Genomic DNA, 21,753 nt, shown 5'->3' on the forward strand with positions numbered 1-21,753 from the left:
TCACATACCTATAATCCAACAATCACACATTTAGGTATCTACCCTAGAAACTTCTTGCCTGTATACACTAAGAGACAAGGACAAAGATGCTCACAGAAGGGCTGTCTAAACAGTAAAACCTGAAAACAAACCTAATGTTCATCACTAGTAGGATGTGTAAATAAATGGTACTCTCATAGAGTAGAACACTCATAGGAGTGAAAATCAAAGAATTATGGTTATATGAAAGAACGGAAATAAAAGTCATCAACATGAACACAATGCTGAGTGGAAAAAGTCACAAAAGAATATATGCACTAGGATTCAATTCATGCAAATTTCAAAGAAATGCAAAACTAAACAATATGTTATCTGAGATTACAAACAAATACAGACAGTAAAATGATAAAGAAAAGCAAAATTCAGGATACCAGTTACCTCTTAATAAGTGAGGAAAGGGAATGGGATTAGGAAAAGGCACACAGGGGATGCCTGGGTGGCTCAGTCGATTAAGCATTGGATTCTTAGTTTCAGCTCAGGTCATAATCTTATGGTTTCATGGGTTTGAGCCCCACATTGGGCTCTGCACTGACAGCTTGGAGCCTGCTTAGGATTCTCTCCCTCTCTCTTTCTGCCCCTCTCCAGCTCATGTGCTCTCTCTCTCTCTCTCTCAAAAAAACCCAAAAAACAAAAAAACAACTTTTTTTTTTTTTTTTAATGGAAAGGGCACACAGGACACTTCAAAGGTAATGGTAATATTCTTCTTATACTGGGTAGTGAGCACACGTGTTCACGGTATGGCTAGTCTTCACACCTTATATATATGGCATAGATTTTTTGGTATCTACTCAATATTTAATTAAAGACAATTTTTTTAAAGTTATTTATTTATTTTGAAAGGGGGGGCAGTGAGGGGCAGTGAGGGAGGGAGGAACAGAGAGAGAGGGAGAGAGAGAATCCCAACAGGCTTAGTGCTGTCAGTGCAGAGCCCGACTCAACTCGATCTCACGAAGTGTGAGGTCATGACATGGGCCGAAATCAAGAGTCAAATGTTTAACTGACTGAACCACCCAGGCGCCCCTTAATTAAAGACAATTTAAAAAAATGAATTTGTTGGCCCAACAGTTTTTCCAATTATAGAGACAACGAGAATTTTAAAAACAAGGAGGAAAAGTCCCCTAGGGACTAAAACAATAAAAGAATGCCAAACAAGAGCTTTTTCTTACTAAATACCCACCTGTGGCACACAGAAAACAGTTCTTTTTCTTTTTTCCTGCTTTGCAGACATTGACAATACTCAGCAGGCGTTCATCATTTGGTGTAAAAATATCTCTTTGTAAAGCATGCTTGATTGCTGTCATTTTTAATCAGCTAAAAAAATTGAGAGTATAGATATTAAGCTTATTCTCAAAATCATTCTGTCCTTCATTGTCCCATTTGTAATTTAAAAAATGATCTTATTTATAGCTAATAAGCATAGGAAGAATGATTTAATACATCAACATATCTATACCATAAAAATAAAAAGCTTTATGTTTGGAAAGGAAATTAGAGAACCAGTGTTATTAAACTTTAAAATCTTTAGAAGTGCTTAGCAAATACTATGATACAAAAAAAATTTTTTTAAGAAAAAAACCCATGCTCAATTTTTGAATATAAATTTTCTATATAAAGAGCTCTTATAACTCAACAATAAAAAAAACAAATAACCCAATTAAAAACTGAGCAAAGGATCTGAATAGACATTTCTCCCAAGAAAATACACAAATGGCCAATAAGCACAAGAAAAGATGCTCAGCATCATTAACCACTAGGTAAATGCAAACCAAAATCAAATATGTATCTACCTAGCACTTTATACCCACCAGAATGGCTAAAATTAAAAATACAAGTGTTGGTAAAGATGTGGAGAAAAAGGAACTCTTTCATACATTGTTGGTGATTGTAAAATGGTGCAGCCACTTTGGAAAACAGTTTGGCAGTGCCTCAAAAAGTTAAATATAAAATTACGATATGATCCAGCAATTCCACTCCTAGGTATATACTCAAGAGAACTGAAAATATACATCCACACAAAATGTTGTACATGTATGTTCATAGCAGTATTATTCACAATAGACAAAACATAGAAACAACTCAAATATCCACCAACTAATGAACTGATACAACAAAATGAATATCTACACATTGGAATGTTATTTGGTCATTAAAAAGAAATGAAATACTGATACATGCTACAACACTGATGAAACTTGAAAATATTATGCTAAGTGCAAGAAGCCAGTTAAAAGACCACAAATTTTATGATTCTGTTTGTATGAAATGTTCAGAGTGGACAAACCCATAAAGACAGAATGATTTATGGTTGCTAGGGGTAGGAGCAAGGAGAAATGGGGAGTGACTGTTAATGAGAAAGGAGTTTCTTTTGGGTGATGAAAATGTTCTTGAATTAGTACTGATGGTTATATAACCTTGTGGATATACTAAAAACTACTGAATTATATGCTTAGGTGGGTGAATTGTATGGCATATGAATTATATCTCAATAAAGCTATCATAAAGAAATAGGTTTCCACTTACCTCCTTTTTCTCAGTTAACTCAATGTCTTTTTTCAAATATCAACTTAAGTTAGATATTTTTAAAAATGTCTTTTCAACTTTATTTTGAAATATATATATTTGTGTATATATTACTATTTCCAATGTAAATGTGTAATACTTCATACAGGTAAGCTTGCTTAGGAAATTAACTTCTAACACCCTTTATATGGGAAAACAAAGAAATTATGAGTTTGAAATAAATGACACAGAATGAATTTTTACAATATGATGCCATTTTTGGAAACTAGGTTATCACCTATACTTTACTCAATCTGTGAAACTTTGATCTCTGCTCCAACTCAGAAAATTGCTTTTCTCACAAAAAAATCACATTTTCCAACTTTCATTCCTTTTTCACCTCATCTTAGCCTCTAGTCTTCTGACCTACCTCTCCTTCCTGTTATCATCTACCTGGCCTCTCCAAGCTTAATTTCTTTTCCACTTAGCCTGCAGGTAGCATTCACCCACACTGTCTCCTTCAATTATCTTACTCTGTGGACTTGTTCACCATGTTTTATCAATTTCCATGAACTGTATTTTTCTCCACTTCTCATGGAATACCATATACCACTCAAGAAGGCCATATGTCCATGTTCACTGCATTCATTACAAGTATCTAAATCCAGTCAAAGCTAGACTTTCAGTGTTGCTCCACAATCCTTTAACACTTCCTTTGAGGACCCCTTCCTACTCCCCATCAATGTGCTGCAAATCTTTATTCACCTTCTTCAATTCCCAACTCTACTGTCAGCCTCCACCCTCTCTGCAAATGATGTCACCATCTACCCTGCAGAGGCTATAGAAGCCAATTTTCCCCAATTGTTTTCTTCTCCATCTCATTACATCTTCACCCATCCTAACCTCTATTCCACCTATTGCAAAAAATTTGTGTCCATTTTACTAATCACTTAATATGTTCTAGGGCCTAGACACTGCATTAAAAGCTCTACTCCACCCGATGTCCAAGATACACTGCATAACGGCCACTGTACATTTCTATCTCTGGACTTTGTTCGTGCAATTTCCTTTTCCTGGTATTCTTTTCCCCCTAAATATTCCAACCCATTCTTCCAAGATCCTGCTAAAATGTCACCTCTTCTGTGAAATAATCACACATACAAGAATAATTCCTTTTATATTTCTCAAACACTTCCCCTCTACTCAGCTAACACAGCACTTACAAACCATAATTTCTAGTTAGTTGAATTCTCTCCCACATTAAAGGTAGCTCTTTGTAGGAAAAGATCATACCTTATTCATCTGTGTATTCCTAGAACTTGGCAAAGACCTAGCAGGCATTTCAAAATTAAGCAAAATGATAGCACCAAATAACATGACAACTATAGTTTTCCTAAGATTTCCCTTTCCAACTCACATTTGTAAGCAAATGTCCAGGTTCAAAATCTGTCATATTTGATTATCCTCCTCCATTGTCAGCACGAAATCTGCTGCCACGTTCTGCTGATTTCTCATCTATATATAATTTACCCTTCCTTTCTGTTCCCACTGTTAACACACTAATCCAGGTTCACATCAACCAAGTCCATTTAACAATTCAGTATCTGGTTATCTCTTTGCAAGCTTCCGCAATCTCCAAACCCTTGATAAACAAATAATATTAAAACATAGCTTTCATCACAACATGCCACCGCTCAACATTTTCCTAAGGTTCCCATATACAAATCTTCCACTCCAAGCCCTCTGCTCAGTGCAGTCTTTAAATCTTTGCTTAGGTGCTTTTCCATGCAGGGAATATCATCTAGCCAAACCCTAATTACACTTCATGGTTTATATGAAATTGATTCAATAAACATCTTAATCCAAATTGATCTCTTCTTTCAATTGCTAAGGAACTTCCCTATTTACTAAACAATCAGGCACTTGCAGTCCAATTGGTCCATGAGATCATAAGCTTAGAGATCTCAAGAACTCCCTTGAAAGAGAGAGGAAGAGGTGCTCCAGCAAGGTTCTGTGTTCTTTCTTATGTAGTCAGCAAGTACCTCTTGAGATAACCTGAACTGAATAATAAAAACTGGTCAAATGAGTGGCTGATAGTGGCCAACGTTTACCACACCATCCCTCTTTGGACAAAATCAACAACTGAGTGTAAGGTAAGTGTAAAGCAAGAGAGGACTGGTTATACCTCATAAAGGAGTTAGGCATAATGAAAAGCACTATGGCACCCTTATTTATTCAGCAAATACTGATGCCTACTAAGGGCAATGCACTGTTCCAGGTTAGAAGCGAGTATGACAGACATGTTCACGAAGACAAGAACAGCCGTGCCTTCGTGGCATTTACATCCTAAGGGTCGAGTCTTTAGAGTATTTTCGTGTAAGTCAGGGAATAAATCGCTAGAAATCCTCTAAAGCTATTTTCCGGGTTTAAGAATCCACGTCTCAGGGCACCTGGGTGGCTCAGTCAGTTGAGCTTCTGACTTCAGCTCAGGTCATGATCTCACGGTTAGAGGGTTCAAGCTCCGCATCGGGCTCTGTGCTGACAGCTCGGAGCCTGGAGCCTGCTGCTTCTGATTCTGTGTCTCACTCTCTCTCTCTCTGCCCCTCCCCTGCTCACGCTGTCTCTGTCTCTCAAAAATAAATAAATGTAAAAAAAAAAAAAATTAAAAAAAAAAAAAAAAGAATCCACGTCTGACCACGTTCCAGAAGCAGTCAGCCACTGCTTACTGTGTTGGTTCTTGTTTCCTTAAACTCAGTTGGACCATTACACAGCGTGACAAAGAGTTTGTCATTGTGAGTGCCCGCGTGGGTTACGCCCCGTACGCTATCGAGACAACATAGCAAACGGGAGGCACTGTCATCCAGAAAACTGTGCATAGAGACAGGGGAATGCGCCTTAAAGATTTAGAAGAAATGTGTATTTGGACAAAGAAGGCACTGTTACGCCCTCCTCTCCTGGTCCACGTCAAAACACGAACGATCACGGCCGTTTTGCACAAATGAAATCTGGTTCTTATGGATGAAACCAGGAAGGGATGTGTGAGGATTGCGGTTAGCCCGCAGGGCAGCAGGGAGTTGGTGGATGCTCCTAGCGGGCTTTGCGCCTTACCCAGACACGGGGCGAAAGGGAGGCCAGACAGAGGAGTGAGAGGTACCCGACCCCGGACGCGGAGCCAACAGATGGGCTGAAACGCTGCCTCAGACCTTGGCGCCCGCCTGTCTGCTAGTCTCTCCGCGCCGATGAAACTACCGGGCAGCCGCGGCCCAGGGCTTACCACAAGGCTGGACCGAGCCCGGCTGTGCCGAGGCGGGTCCTCCAAGACGGAGACAGGACAGGGCCCCGACGGCCACCGCTACTAGGATGAGCCCGTCAATTTAGCCGTGACCAGGGAGCTGCCGTTCCGCCACCACTTCCCACTTCCGGGCACGTGACAAACCACGCCGGAAGTCGACCCCGTAGAGAAGGAAGGCCAGGCGGTGATGGGCGTGGTGAGGCGGGGCAAAGTCTCGCTGGAGGGGCGTATCAAGGACTGGCAGGGGCGGGGTCTCTGTCGCTCGGAGATTGACGACACTTCGGGATTTGGGATTGTGTGACATTACTTTCCTTAGAAGAGTTATTCAGGTATTCTCCGCAACTTAATTTAAGAAGAGTTCTGATTGTTTTCCTTTTTGTATATGTAAAGCTCTGTTAACTCTAGATCCTAGCTACTTATAGCATGGAGACTGTAAATAAACTAAATCAGAATTTTTGAGGGGGGCCACCTAGGTGGCTTAGTCGGTTAAGCGTCTGACTTTGGCTCAGGTCATGATCTCACGGCTGGTTCCTGAGTTCGAGCCCCGCGTTGGGCTCTGTGCTGACAGTTCGGAGCCTGGAGCCTGCTTCAAGTTCTGTTTCTCCCTCTCTCTGTCCCCCCGCCCTCTCTTCACGCTCTGCCTGTCTCTCTCTCCCTCAAAAATAAATAAACATTTAAAAAATTTAAAAAAAATAATTTTTGAGGGGTGAGACCCAGACTTCAGTACTTTTTTTTTCAGTTTTTCTTTTTTCTTTTCTTTCTTTCTCGTTCTTTCTTTCTTTCTTTCTTTCTTTCTCTCTTTCTACTTTAAATATCTTCCAAAAAGGTCCTAATATGCAACTACGGTCCAGAACCATTGATGTAGTGAGATTAATAGTCAAAGAGGTTAGAGTGGGAGAGAGCCAAAATATAAGAGACTGTTAAAAACTGAGGACAAACTGAGGGTTGATGGGGGGTGGGAGGGAGGGGAGGGTGGGTGATGGGTATTGAGGAAGGCACCTTTTGGGATGAGCACTGGGTGTTGTATGGAAACCAATTTGACAATAAATTTCATATATTAAAAACAACAACAACAACAACAAAGTGTGGTCCTCAGACCAGCTGCTTGGGCATCAGCTGAGGGCTTTTTAGATACTGCAGCCTCTCTGGCTCACTTCAAATCTTTTAAATTCGGATCTGCATCTTAACAAGATGACACTTGTGCACATATAAGTTTGAGAAGCACAAATGATGCCAAGGTTGCTGGTTGCAAAGCAAGTAATTCATGTTCTATGTTCCTGGCACTTATTTTATGCCAGGCACCTTGATACAGGTACAGAAGTGATTCAGACATGAATCCTACCCTGAAGAAGTTCACAGTTTGGTAGGTACAACAAATACATATAAAATAAGACACAAAATAAGTGACCAAAGAAATGTACAGGTCAGATAAGTGTGCTGAGAATTTAAAGGTGTGATTTCTTTGCTCCTGCTCAACACAGTCCTTTGCAAGTGTTCCACAGGAATCCATTCATGCCTACATTCATCTATTTGACAAACAGTGCCACCTCTATGCCAGGCACTGTGTCAGGTGCTGGAGATCCAAAAACAGAGATCCCATTCAGAAGAGGGCACACTTTCATTGGGAAAGCAGAATTAAATACATGGATAAAGTACAGTTTGGTGAGGCAAATCCCACAACAGAGATAAAAAAATGAGACTACCGTGGACCTGCAAAAAAGGGAGTGATTCACTCTGTCGACTATGGATTCATTGATAAAGGAAAAAATAAGGTGCAAAGTATCTTTCAGTGTGTATCTGAATATATAATTTGGTGGAAAAAATCAGAATTAGTAATGACCTATTTGCTACTGAGATTAATATGCTCAAGTTAATGCTACTTAGAATGCTTTTCAATTTCACGGAATGATTTTCCTTCTAAGAGCAGGATCTGTCTAGTCCTATCTTTATTTTTTATTTAAAAAATTTTAATGTTTAATTAATTAATTTAGAGAGAGAGAGAGAGAGAGAGAGAGAGAGAGAGGTAGAACATGAGCAGGAGAGGGGCAGAGAGAGAGGGAGAGACAGAATCCTAAGCAGGCTCCATGCCATCAGCGCAGAGCTGGATGCAGGGCTTGATCTCGAACCATGAGATCATGACCTGAGCCAAAATCAGATGGTCAAGCGTCAGATGTTTAACCGACTGAGCCACCTGGACACCCCTGGTCCTATCTTTAAAAAGATCCATTTGGCCCTTTGTGTTCAGTACTGGAACTCTTACTGTGGCCACTATTTATGTGAGAATCACATGTACTATTTTGTCCTGCAAAATATGCTTTTTTTTTTACCTGTATGTTTATGGCCCTTTTGAAAGTTGGGGAGTGAACTGCATTTCAGAAGTCTGGACTTCTTCCCTAAACTCCAGATTTATGTATACTGCTTTCCCAACATTTCTACTTGCATATCTGTCAAGCATTTCGAATTTCTGGGTCCAAAAATTAAATTCTCCTCTCTCCCCTCTTGGAGTTCCCCAAAGTAGAGGCTGAAACAAAGGCTTGTGTATAGTAGTTTATTGGGGGCTTTGACCCCAGGGAGCAAGACTAAGAGAAGAGGAGGGGTAAGTAAAACAAGGAAGAGGGAGAGGCAATATAATGGTGTGTTATTTAATTGGTCATCACCATACTTGAATGTTTTCTTGATCTCTTAGGACCTTCTGAGAATTTTCATGAAATGAGTCTCAAACTGTCTACTGAAGGCAAGAATGGAGCCCGAAGTGACCCAGTAATAGTGAGAGTTTCAAGTTCACTCTATTCCATGTTATGTATTCTGGTGGAAATATCCCTCTCCCAACCCCTAGAGAACTAATTATTATTATCTAGCAAAACCTAAATTTGAGATTCAAGAAACATAAATCTGTAGGTGAGTCACTGATAAAATGGACCAATCCTGCTCCAGTTCCTGGGTTTCTGGAGCCATGTCTTTAGCTGTTAGGGATACTCCTTATCGGTTGGTTTTGAGCATTTGCCACATCTTGTAGGACAACACCTCAATCCCAAAAAGAACATTACTGGATTTGTAGCAAGCTATTCAACCATTTTTATGAGCCTGGCTTCTTCTGAGTGATGAGGGATATTGCAATATCAGTGGATTCCATGGTCATGTGTATATTGTCACTTGGTGGTTTTTTGTTTTTTGGGTTTTTGTTTTTGTTTTGTTTTCTTTTGTTTGTTTATTTTTTGTTGTTTGAGGTTTTTGGCCATGAAATGGATTCTTTAGTTGAGATAATGTTGATCAGGAATGTTTTAATAATTCTGGTGATTGTGGAATGTTGGCAGAGTCACTGCAAGCAAGACAGAAAAACCTAGACATCTGTAAAGATTTGTATTTCAGGTCATTTCTCTATCTATATAAAGCAAACAAGGAAGAACACTCTCCTAAGTTCTGGCAGCTGGGAAGATTCTTTTGTTCTTTTGTTCTTTAGATCCATCCCTGAGTGGAGCTGTAGTGCAACAGCAGTCCAATTTTGCCTACTTACCAACATAATATGCCAACCCATCTGCGAACCAAGTTTAATTTTTTAATTCCATGTTAGGTAGTCATAGGGAACTCCCAAAAGGCCATGGGCATGAGTTGATGAACAGATGTCAGTGCTATAGAAGTAAGTGCCAGTAGTCTGAGTTACCTAGTCATGTAGGTTCCTCTTCTCTTGGATCTGCTCAGGCTCAATCCTATACCATTTCCATACTTCATAGATAGTTGCTGTGCCCATGTGCTTGTGATTTGGTGTATCTGATACTATTCAGCTCATGATAAATAGCTCTAGTTTTCCCAGTGACTAGTTCTCTGCCTCAGAAGGCATGGCCTTGCAGAACATGAGGGACCTGTACTGCAACTCTCTTATTAGGGGCTTTACAGAAATTTCACCCAGTGTCTTCATCTATCATAGATCTCTATAGCACCGTTAGATCTTCTAGAACAAATGACCTGAGAGTTAGGTAACTTGTATCACAGTCCTTGTGGGAGCATATCCCAGTGATGGGTACTTTAGTTTTCCAACAAGTTTATTCTGATATCCTTACTTCTAAGAAAGGTATTTTAGTGATGGTTCTTTAGTGTCATGTGGTAAAGTCATATCTGATCTTTCTGTTTCTTTGTCCTCTGATTCCTTTCTCCATACACATTCAAAATTGTTATAACATCTCATTTAGCACAGGCCATCATCATATCCAAGCTTTAAGGGAGACATCAAGGTTGTGTATTAGAACTGACTCCGGACGTCCTTGCCAAAACATTAAATCCAGAATCATGGGTGAATAGCCCAATGTCATACATTCTCCCATATACAGCCTTATAACCTGATCCCTCTGGCTTAGCACTCTAAATATTCACTCTCACAGATATCCCTCCAGTTCATATTGGTATGTGTTAGCAGTTCTGCAACTTCTTATAACGTAGTCTAGTTCAGTAGTTCTACACTGGGGTGATTTTGACCCCTAGGGGACATTCGGTAATGTCTGGAGACATTTTTGGTTGACATTACTGGGAGGATTCTACTAGCATCTAGTGGGTAGATGCCAGGGATGCTGTAAACAGTGTACAACACACAGAACAGCCCTCCACAACAAAGAATTGTCCAGCCCAAATGTCATAAATGCTGAGATTGAGAAAACCTGGTCTAGTTCTTCCTAGAGCAGAGACTGCAACCCCGTACAAAGGATGTGCTGAGATCTGACTGTGGTTACAGGCTTGAGGTAATGAGGGTAGTGGTGTAGATACTGAGGGAAATAAGGTTATATTAGGAGGCACTTACCTCAGATATATTCTTTGCAGCATTTCCGGACAAGGAAAGGCTTCTCTCCTTTATCAAGAGAAAGGAGACTTTTGGCACAGAGGATAACAAAAAATCTGAAGGTGTAAGAGTATAAAGCCTGTCCACACAAATGTCCTCATTCTAGATCTCAGGATTCCATTATTTTCTTATTAGGGCTTTGGCTTTGACATGAGTGATGTTTTAAGGCTGTGCATTAAGACTTCTTTGTAGCTCTGCCACCCTTATGATTATATGTGGGAGCTGATGTTTAGCACGTCTGCTTTGTGGCTACACTGCCCTAGGGGCCTTGTGGCTTTCACAGTGTGCCATGATTGACTGAATACTCCCTGTCATTTTCTTTTGTTAAGATCTCCAAAGCTGTTAGCAGACATCAGCCCATCTTATAATTATTATTGCTTTCATGATGCTGAAATACCATATCTACCACATAATCCAATGCTTCATCTTCTGTCTGCACCTTATTCCAATCTACTACAGTTGAGAGTCTTGGTAATTGTGATGTTACTATATGCCAGGGGTTATCACCACTTTAAATTTACCACCAACCACTTACTACCAGCAGGGGCCCTTATTGTCTTGTGATCAGTGATGTAGGATCAGCCTCCAAAATCCCATACTGACAGTTTCCTTTCTAGAGCCAGTTGTAGTGCCCAGGGTTCCTCTGAAAGCAGAGACTAAGACAGAGGCATCCATGCTTGTGGTTTATTTGAGAATATGAGTTCAAGGAATAGAATGAGGGCACAAGGGAAATAAAATAGAGAAAGAGGAAAAAATAGTATTATTGAGGTGACCTATACCATGGACAACTTTGATTGATCCCATGGTACCTTCTGAGCAGCCAGAAGGCACTTATGGGATGTCTTTCAGAATTCCTCATAGGAATGAAGAAGAAAGAGGAAAACATTTATCCATCACTTCCTGTCTACCATTGGTCATGATTGCACTACATGATTGCTTCTAGCTGCACGTGGGTGTGGAGGGCTGGTTTCTTCAGGTTTCCTATGCTATAAGCAAAGAGTGAGAGAGACAAGATGTTGTTATATTGCTCTCGAGAGAAGGTGGTTGATATCTGAATAGAACTGGTTACTGCCCAATACTTAGAATAGAGGGTGAGGCTGGAAGGATTTAAAATGATGCACAAAAGCTTTCTAAACACAACTTCCCTTGGGTGCCTGGGTAGGGTAGCCCAGTCAGTTAAGTGTCTGACTTCAGCTTACATCGTGATCTCAAGGTTCATGGGTTGGAGCCCTGCATCGGGTTCTGTGCTGACAGTTCAGACCCTGGAGTCTGCTTTGGATTCTGTGTCTCCCTCTCTCTCTGCCCTGCCCTGCTCATTCTCTCTCTCTCTCTCTCTCTCTCTCTCTCTCTCTCTCTCTCAAAAATAAATAAAACATTAAAAAAAAATAAACACAGCTTCTCTCTCAGTTTTCTCCATTCGGGTTAAAGGTATCTCTGTCTTTGCAGCTGTTCAGGCCAGTCCTTGACTCCTCTCTTTCTCTCACATTCCACATCCGATCTTTCAAGAAATTGTATTGGTTCTACCTTCAAAGTACATCCAGAATCTGACCACTTCTCACTACTCTTTCCTTGATTATTGACAGTATCATGTCTCTCCTGAATTACTGCTGTCCAAACTGTCCCTTACAGCCTCCTATGCTCTCTGTTTTTCTATCCTTATCTCCCTACAGTCTATTCTTAACACAGCCTCCAGAGTGATCCTTTTTAAAACATGAGTCAAGAGTCAAATTGTGTTACCCTTTGCTCAGGATCATCCAGTCACTCCAGAGTAAAAACCAAAGTTCTTACAATGACCTACAAGACCCTACACTATCTGCTCCTTTCTCTGTCCACTGGGACTACTCCAGTTGATCACTTGAGTTCAGTTCCGTAGACCTCCTTGTTCCATGAAAGGTCCAGGCAAACTGGACCTTTGCACTTGCCTTTCCCTCTGCTTGGAATGATCTTCCATTAAATATCTGCATGGCTCATTACTGCATCCTTTTCAAGTCTTTGCTTAGATGTTACCTCAATGAGGGCTTCCACAATAGCCCTATTTAAATAGCATCCCAACTTAGCATTCTTTATCTTCCATTTTTGCTTTGTTTTTCTTCATGGTTCTTACTACATCCTGGAATACTATAACATTACATCCTGACATATATGTTATTTGTTTACTTGCTCTTTCTCTTTCTCTAGAATGAAGCTTTATGAGGGTGATGACTTTTATTTTTTTTGTTCACTGATGTATTTCTAGTTCCTAGAACTCATACCAATGCACTTATTATGTTCTATGTACTATTCTAAGTGCTTTACGTGTATTGATTAATTTAGTCTTTACAACAGTCCTGTGAGGTAAGAATCTTTATTATCCTCATTTTAAGACTAGAAACTGGAGGCACAGATTCATTATTTAGCCTAAGACACATAGTAAGCATGTAGTAGTAGTATTTTAATGAATATCCCTTTATGTTACTATAATCCTCTGCATCAAGCGGACCTGAGACAACATAAACTGATGGAAATACATCATCACTGGGTCATGCACAAGTAGGTTCAAGTCTGGTCTTTACTGGTTTAATGACCACAGGGTACATTACTTAATTCTTCTGAGCCTCAGTTTCCTCATTTGTAAATTCAAAATAATAATCCCCATCTTTTGGGACTGTCATGAAATTTGCTGAGATATTTCTTATAAAGCACTTGGCATAGTGCTTGGCACATAGTAAGCACTCAATAACTGATAGCTGTTATTCATTGATTTAGAAGATTAAATTGGGTAGATTAATGTTCTTAAAAAATGTATAGTAGTCACTCAGGCTCCGAGATCTTGCTTCCTTTTCATAGACAGAAGGCCACGTATACTGACATATATCACATATGAGGCAATCAGCAATCTCATGTTTGGATAGCATGAAATAATTTTTCTATCATTAAAAAGCTCCAAGGGAAAAGTTTCTTCCAAATGGCCAAGAGTAGTGAATATTGATGATAACAATATTGGCAGGATTACTGAAGTTAATTGTTTCCTCCCTTGATACTATGCTCTGATAAAGCAGAGGTGTGAAACTTGTGGATTCTTAATGATCTCAGAGCACTCAGAGTAAGCTGCACTTATTTTCCACATTTTGGAGGCAGGAGGGGAATCCCTTTCTCCATGCTTAAAATCCCTGAGGGAGGAAGAACAGAAGTGTGCTGCTGTCTCCAGGGCTCTGCCTGATGAAACACCGATGAGTGGATAGCACAACTGGCTTTGTGGACTTTGTTTAGTGAGAAACCATAGATCTCACACAAGTGAACTTTCGCATGACCCACTTGTACGGCAGTCCACCTGTCCCTTAATTTAAGTCTGATTGATTTTGATTAAGTATGAGGCCAAGAGGTCTTTGTATGTTTGAAGAAATCCTATGAGTTTATATAATTTCATTTTTTCCTTATTTCTAAATTTGGGGACTTTTAGTATGTCAGTTACTTGGATTTTTCTCTTTTCTTTTTCTTAGCATTGTTTTATTATGATTCAATTATGCACATTTCTGTCTAAGGAAGCAAGAACAGTTTCTCAGAGCTGTCAGGCCATTAGTATGAACACAAAGAAATCCAAGTAATTTTTTTCTTTTTTTTGGAACAATGAGAATCACTGTGCTCCACTTTCCAGATTCTTTCTTTATAAATGGCTTTAGAAGTATCAGGATGACAGAATAGTGTCTACTATTATGCACATAGTAATTGGTGTTTGTTTTAGTTTTTATTAGAAGCAGATGTAAGTATCCTCTGATAATACTTTTCATTTTTTTGCAGCTCTTTAGGAGGAAGTCAGGGAGCCACTAAATGAGAATGAGAACTACCTGTATCACCATTAATTAAATAAATATCAAAAATAAATATTAGCTAGATAACAGATACACATCTGAACAACATAGGAAAATAATACAGTAAGACATACAGATACAAGGAAGCAAAGATTGGCTTGCAGAATCACATTGTGTCTCAAGCTTTTTTTTTCTTTTTATAAAGGTTTTAACATTAATTTTTTAATATTAAATATAATTTATTGTCAAATTGGTTTCCATACAACACCCAGTGCTCATCCCAACAGGTGCCCTCCTCAATGCCCATCACCCACTTTCCCCTCTCCTCCACCCCCCATCAACCCTCAGTTTGTTCTCAGCATTTAAGAGTCTCTTATGGTTTGACTCCTTCCCTCTCTGTAACTTTTTTTTCCCCCTTCCCCTCCCCGCTGGTCTTCTGTTGAGTTTCTCAGAATCCACATATGAGTGAAAACATATGGTATCTTTCTCTGCCTGACTTATTTCACTTAGCATAACACTCTCCAGTTCCATCCACATTGCTACAAGTGGCCAGATTTCATTCTTTCTCATTGCCAAGTAGTATTCCATTGTATATATAAACCACATCTTCTTTATCCATTCGTCAGTTGATGGACATTTAGGCTTTTTCCATAATTTGGCTATTGTTGAAAGTGCTGCTATAAACATTGGGGTACAAGTGCCCCTATGCATCAGGACTCCTGTATCCCTTCTCAAGCTTTTTTAAATACAGTTGCTTTATTCAATGCACATATTGTGGGGTGATATTACAATAAAGGGCGTGGTGCTAAGTTTCCTGTACACATTCAGAGAAATTCTCTCAGAAATGCAGAGCTCATCTCTCATCTAATTCTGAATCTCTTCTGGGAATTGGCCACCATGGACCAAAATATACATATTTTGACTTGAAGTAGAGGTAAATAATTCTCAGCATGACTTTGTTAATATACTCGGATCAGGTAATGGACATAGGATTTTTCTCCTCTCTGCACTTGGGGAACTCAGAAACAATGCCACTGGCAAGCCTAGACCTGCACCCTAGAAGCATAAGCAAATTAAGGGAAATATAAATGAGTACATGGGCTTGACCATACTCGTTTTTGCTAAAAATCAGTTTTAATGTTGAATACTCCATCTGCTTCAAACTTATATCCCTCCTTTATCCCAAGACATTATTAAATTGTTTATCATTTTTATGGATTAAATTCAAAGGAAAGATATATTTTCATATATACTAAGTAATAAGGCTTTATTAAAAATAGTCAATAAGTAACTTTCTAGTAAGTAGCACTTAAACTATACAAAGGTAAGACTGTTGTTACTATCATTATTCAGGGGCAGGGAGTATAGATAATTAATTTTTACCATTAATCAAGTCCCTTGAGATCAAGGACTTCCTAGAAGAGGTATGAAATGAGTCCCCAAGACTTTTTTTCCTCTTAGAAATGTATATAAAATCCAGTATTTCTATAGTAAGCTTATTACCTATTTTTTCACATTAACTTCAGTCTTCCAGGAAGAATATTTAAAATTGGTAGTGAGCAAAAAAGGGATAGTCAAACCATGAAATAGGAAAGTACAACTGTCATGAGAGATTCAGTAAATGTGGCCTGCAGGGAATTGTCCAGCCTGGAATGGTTATACAAGAACAATGTACAAAAACTTGATATTAGGACCAGCCATCAGTAAAAAGTTAGCCCACCTGAAATAAGTTTCCATCAGCATGGTTGAAATAAGGGATTTCTTTCTGAAATCTATGGATGCCTACAAAATGTATTTTATATTTTCTTGACAGTAAAACAAATGGAGCTTGTCAATATCAGTACTGGTGGAGAATTACAAGTGTTTTGTTTGACTTAATATTCTTATCAGTGTTAATTATCAGGGCAGTTTATGATTTTTAAATATACAGTATATATTTTTAGTGTTTGTTTTTGAGAGAGAGCGCTAGTATGTGAGCACTAGTGGGGGAGGGGCAGAGAGAAAGCCGGAGACAAAGGATCCAGAGTGGGCTCTGCATTGACAGCAGAAAGCCGGTTTTGAGGCTCTAACTCATGAACCATGAGATCATGACCTGAGCCGAAGTCAGAGTCTTAACCAACTGAGCCACTCAGGAGCCCCAGTACAGTTTATGATTTTTATATTGTCTGGTTATTCGTTTAAGAGTTGTTTAAGGTAGGAAAAATTTTGGAAGCATAGTGGATTATTCATTTTCTTAACATTTCCAATAATGTTTTTCTTTTTTCCCCAATTTTTAAAAATTGTGATAAAATGTACCTAACATAAAATTTACCATCTTAACTATTTTAAGTGTACAGTTCAGTGGTATGAAGTACATTCATATTGTTGTGCAACCAGCACCAAGGTTCATCTCCCTAACTTTTCATCTTGCAAAACTGAAACTCTGTACCCATTAAACAATAACTCCCCCTCACCCTCTTCCCCCAGCCCCTAGAAATCTTCATTATTCTTACTGATGTTTTCTTCTAATAGGATTTTTAAAAATAGAGAATTGGATGATTAAAAATTCTACATAAGACTGAAAAAATGTGTCCCTTTAAGCATTCGTACATATAATATCTGAGAAATAATTATATTAATTAATAATCTCCTGGCTCAAGCTTTCCCAAGAAGGGAAAAATGGCTGCTCTCATATCATGAATGAAATATTCTCAGAGTTTGTGGAAACAAGTAGCCAAAGTGTCCATCAGTTCTCTTTTATCAGGACTTGGCTCCACTTATTCAAGAACTGAAAGTTTCCAAGTTCTTCCCACAGCTAGCCTTCAAGGGTAACAAGTTAGTGGACTTGCAAGATCATAGACTTATTTGCTACTTGCTTAAGAATAAAAAAATGTGTATCACTTGTAAATGGGAAGTATGACAAAAATTAAAAAAAAAAGTCAAAAAAAGAAATACCTTTAAAATTTAGGTCTCCTTGTTATAAAAAATAAATCTGGTTTTCAAAATGAAATCTAACTTTTTTATTTGTAAAACAGCTGTGGGGGCAGGCCCTGTATTATGTGCCATGAGGAACCCAAAGAGGAACAGCTTTTCATCATGTCTTAAAGGACCTTGGAATGAAAACTGATGACCACTGGGCGTATCCACTTTGTGAGGCTATCACTCTCTTGCCCATGCAATGCCTTGGTATGAACTTAATAAAGCACACCTTTTAATTTTTTTAAATAAAATTTTTTAATTTTAGGTAGTATATTATTGCACAACCTGAATAACTCCTCCTGAGAGAGATTTCCAGAGCCCAGGCAGACATAATGCATTCTGTGCTTCCATCCAGCCTCCCTATATCCATCTAGGTGAGGAAACAAAGCCAGAAGGACTCAGGCTTCCAACAGAAGTTTGTTAGATTGTGGTATTGGTATCTATTACTCACCTATATTCCTATTATATACATTTATATTCTTGATATGATCTCATGGTGAGTGGAGTAGACTGGCCTGCAATTTGACTTTGGACTTGGCCTAATTACTTGCTTTGACTTGGTTTGCTAGTGGACATTATATGAGCAGAACTTTGAAATGTGCTTGTGCAATTGGACATGTCTTTAAAAAAATTTTCTTTCAAAGATTTTCTGTCTTTGACCACAAGAAGAAAAAGTTTTGGGTAGTCAGTGGTCAAAGGAGGAAGAGAGATGTTGAGCAAACCTGAACTCAACCTAAAGTTGGATGCCACCCCGGTCCCGTTTAGCCAAGCCCAGCCTAGATCAGCCATATTTCAGTAAACCTAAAAATGCATGAGAAAGAGCTGGATACTTATTGTTTTTAGGCCATTCCAATTTATAGTTGTTTGTTATATGGCATTAGTGTGAAAATAGCTGTTACCTCCTGATGCTTAGAATGTAGTCAAGGGTAGAGTGTGTGCTAGGTAACTGATTTCCATGAGTGCACATGAGGGTTTATGGAGGAGGAGCCTCCCCCACTGCTCCAGAACTCAGCTGAGTGATCCAAAATTCCCCTTTAGATGTGGTGCTCTTGTGTGGTGTGCAACCTGAATGCTCATATGGGTGACTCTGCTGGTCTTGGCAACTATGCTGTGGGAGTCTCAAACTGTTTACAGTGGCTAAGGTAAAGAGGAGTACAAGAAAACATATTTAAGAACAGAGTATAGAGAGGGGTGCCTGGGTAGCTCAATCAGTTAAGTGTTTGACTCTTGAATTTGGCTCAGGTCATGTCCTAGGATGATGAGATCAAACCCCATGTCTAGCTCCACCCTGAGTGTGGAGACTGCTGGAGATTCTCTCTTCTTTTTCCCCCTCCCCCATTCTCTCTCTCCCTCTCTCTCTCACTGTCTAAAACAAAGCAGAGGGTAGAGAAATAAGACATTTAGCTTGATGAGGAATTAAACTAAAAAAAGAGTGGAAAAAAGAACACAGAAAAAGCAAAGGGGAGAGAGAGGAAACAAAATAATGCTAATGTGATCAGCTTTTTAGTAAGTAGCTAAAAAGTCAGATTTCTTTATAAGAATTACATATCAAGAAAACAAATACATAGATCTTGAGTGCCTCCTGTGTATAATCCAAAGGTGAATAAGATACTATCTTTATTCTCTTCCATAAAGACATCACTCCAATATAGGAAGTGGTCACTTTTGTTAACCACAATCTGAACTCTTTACCTGAGAAGCAAACATGTGAGCTATATGGATCGGTTTTTATTAGTTGGAAAGGACAACATAAGACTTGGCACGGGATATATGAGATTTTTCCAGCATATCATCATTTGAACTGCCTGTTTTGACTAAAAGGTGTACTCACGGTTGTACTCAGCTAGACAGTATCTCCATTTTCAATGCAACTAGGCAAGTAAGTAACTTGGTTTCAGAGAGTGAGACACCACTAACTCATTTTTCCACATTTTGATGCTGTCTGTATATGATGGCCTTGTTCATCTTTTAGCTACTTCATAGAAACCAACTTATATAGGGCTTTAAAAAATTTATTTTAGAAAACATTTAGCCTTTCTGAGAAATTGCAAAGATAGTACAGGGAGCTCCACATTTTTTATCCAGCTTCCCCCAATGCTAACATCTCATATAACCATATTACAATTCTCAGAACTAAGAAATGAACTTTAGGGGCACCTGGGTGGTGGCTCAGTCAGTTGAGCGTCCATCTTCTGCTCAGATCATGATCTCATGTTTGGTGGGTTTGAGCCACGCATCGGGCTCTGTGCTGACAGTTCAGAGCATGGAGCTTGCTTCAGATTCTGTGTCTCCCTCTCTCTCTGCCCCATCCCTGCTCACACTCTGTCTCTCTCAAAAATAAATGAACGTTAAAAAAATTAAAAAAAAAAAAAAGAAATTGACCTTAGCTCTCTCTTCCAGCCATCCAAGATGCCAAAAGGAAAGAATGTCAAGGGAAAGAAGGTAGCCCTGGCCCCTGCTGTTGTGAAGAAGCAGTAGGCCAAGAAGATGTCAATCCCCTGTTTGAGAAAAGGAGAAAAAGCCCAATAATTTTGGCATCAGACAGGACATCCAGCCCAAAAGGGACCTCACCTGCTTTGTCAAATGGCCCCATTACATCCAGCTGCAGCGGCAGTGGGCTATTCTTTATAAATGTCTGAAAGTGCCTCCTGCGATTAACCAGTTTACCCAGGCCTTGGAACGCCAAACAGCTACTCAACTGCTTAAGCTGGCCCACAGGTACATACCAGAGACAAAGCAAGAGAAGAAGCAGAGATTGTTGGCCCAGGCTGAGAAGAAAGCTGCCAGCAAAGGGGATGTCCCCACTCAGAGGCTGCCTGTCCTTCGAACTGGGGTTAAAACCATCACCAGCTTGGTGGGAAACAAGAAGGCTTAGCTAGTAGTGATTGTACATGATTGGATCCCATTGAGCTGGTTGTCTTTCTGCCTGCCTGTGTCATCAGATGGGTGTTCCCTACTGCATCATCAAGGGGAAGGCCAGGCTGGGGCGTCTGTTCCACAGGAAGACCTGCACCACTGTTGCCTTCATACAGGTAAACTCCAAATACAAAAGAGCTCTGGCTAAGCTGGTGGAAGCCATTAGGACCAATTACAATGACAGATATGATGAGATCCACCATTGCCGGGGAGGCAATATCCTGGGTCCAAAGTCAGTGGCTCGAATTGCTAAGTTGGAAAAGGCAAAGTCTAAAGTACTGGCCACCAAACTGGGCTAAATGGGTGCTGTTGAATTGTCTGTACATAAAAGTAATAAAAAGTTCTCTTTCAAAAAAAATTAACCTTAGTATAATATCACTAACTAAATTAGAGATCTTATTCATATTTTGCCAGTTTTTCCACCAATATCTCTTTTCTGTTCCAGGATCCATTCTAGGATCCCACAATGCACTGAGTTGTCACATCCCCTTAAGCCATCTGTTCATAAGTGTTAGTGGTTGAATTTGTGTCTCCCCTTACACAACAAATTCATTTGTTGAAGCTCTAAGCTCCAGGCACCTCAGAATATGACCTTATTTAGAAATAGGGCCTTTTTAGAGGTAATCAAGTTAAAATGAGGTCCTTAGAATGGGCCTTAATCCAATATGTTAATTTTTTATTTTTATTTATTTTTAATTTTTTTTTAACATTTATTTATTTTTGAGACAGGGAGAGACAGAGCATGAACAGGGGAGGGTCAGAGAGAGGGAGACACAGAATCTGAAACAGGCTCCAGGCTCTGAGCTGTCAGCACAGACCGCGACGCGGGACTCGAACTCACGGACCGCGAGATCATGACCTGAGCCAAAGTCGGCCACTTAACCGACTGAGCCACCCAGGCACCCCGGGCCTTAATCCAATATGACTGTTGTCCTCATGAAAAGAGGCCATGTAGCCCCAGATGTGTACAGAAGGAAGATGATGTGGAGGCCCCAGGAGAACGTGGCCATCTACAAGCCAAGGAAAGAGACCTGGAACAAATCCCTCCTTCTCAGCTCTCAGAAGGAGCCTATCCTGATGACATTTTGACCTGAGACTTCTGGCCTCCAGACCTGTGAGACAATAAATTTCTGTTGCATAAGCTCCGCCAGTTTGTGGTACTTGGTTATGGCAGCCCTAGCAAACTAGTACACTCAATCTTTCCTTATCTTTCATGACCTTGATACTTTTGAAGAGTGTTACCTTGTAGAATGTCTCTCAGAGAATTTGGATTTGTCTGATGTTTTCTTGTGGTTATAATAATGTTATGGATTTGGGGGAAGAATAGTACAGAGGTGATGTGCCTTTCTCTGCAACATGTCGGGCACACAACACTGATATGTCCCATTATTACTATGGGTGATGTTAACGTTGATTCCCTGGCTAAGGGGGTG

At 39.6% G+C, this 21,753-nt stretch overlaps 1 protein-coding gene and 1 pseudogene across 10 annotated transcripts in view; one reads left to right on the plus strand and one right to left on the minus strand.

Moving 5' to 3' along the window:
* EXOC1 (exocyst complex component 1) overlaps positions 1 to 5,982 on the minus strand; it is a 61,724-nt gene extending 55,742 nt beyond the window's left edge. For 4 of the 10 annotated variants that reach the window (XM_043604569.1, XM_043604551.1, XM_043604544.1 and 1 more), the window contains exons 1-2: positions 5,813 to 5,939; positions 1,217 to 1,350 (exon numbers count right to left, since the gene is read on the minus strand). In XM_043604569.1, the coding sequence (XP_043460504.1) occupies positions 1,217 to 1,340 (124 nt within the window). In that variant the 5' untranslated portion in view covers positions 1,341 to 1,350; positions 5,813 to 5,939. Of the gene's footprint in view, positions 1 to 1,216; positions 1,351 to 5,646 lie in introns of all 10 variants that reach the window. The other 6 variants (XM_043604578.1, XM_043604559.1, XM_043604585.1 and 3 more) reach the window with 6 other exon arrangements.
* Positions 5,983 to 19,807: 13,825 nt separating this feature from the next.
* On the plus strand, positions 19,808 to 20,939 carry LOC122497492 (annotated as a pseudogene).
* Positions 20,940 to 21,753: the final 814 nt, after the last annotated feature.

This window comes from Prionailurus bengalensis, chromosome B1 (genome assembly GCF_016509475.1).
Source record: "Prionailurus bengalensis isolate Pbe53 chromosome B1, Fcat_Pben_1.1_paternal_pri, whole genome shotgun sequence".
Lineage (NCBI taxonomy): Eukaryota > Metazoa > Chordata > Mammalia > Carnivora > Felidae > Prionailurus > Prionailurus bengalensis.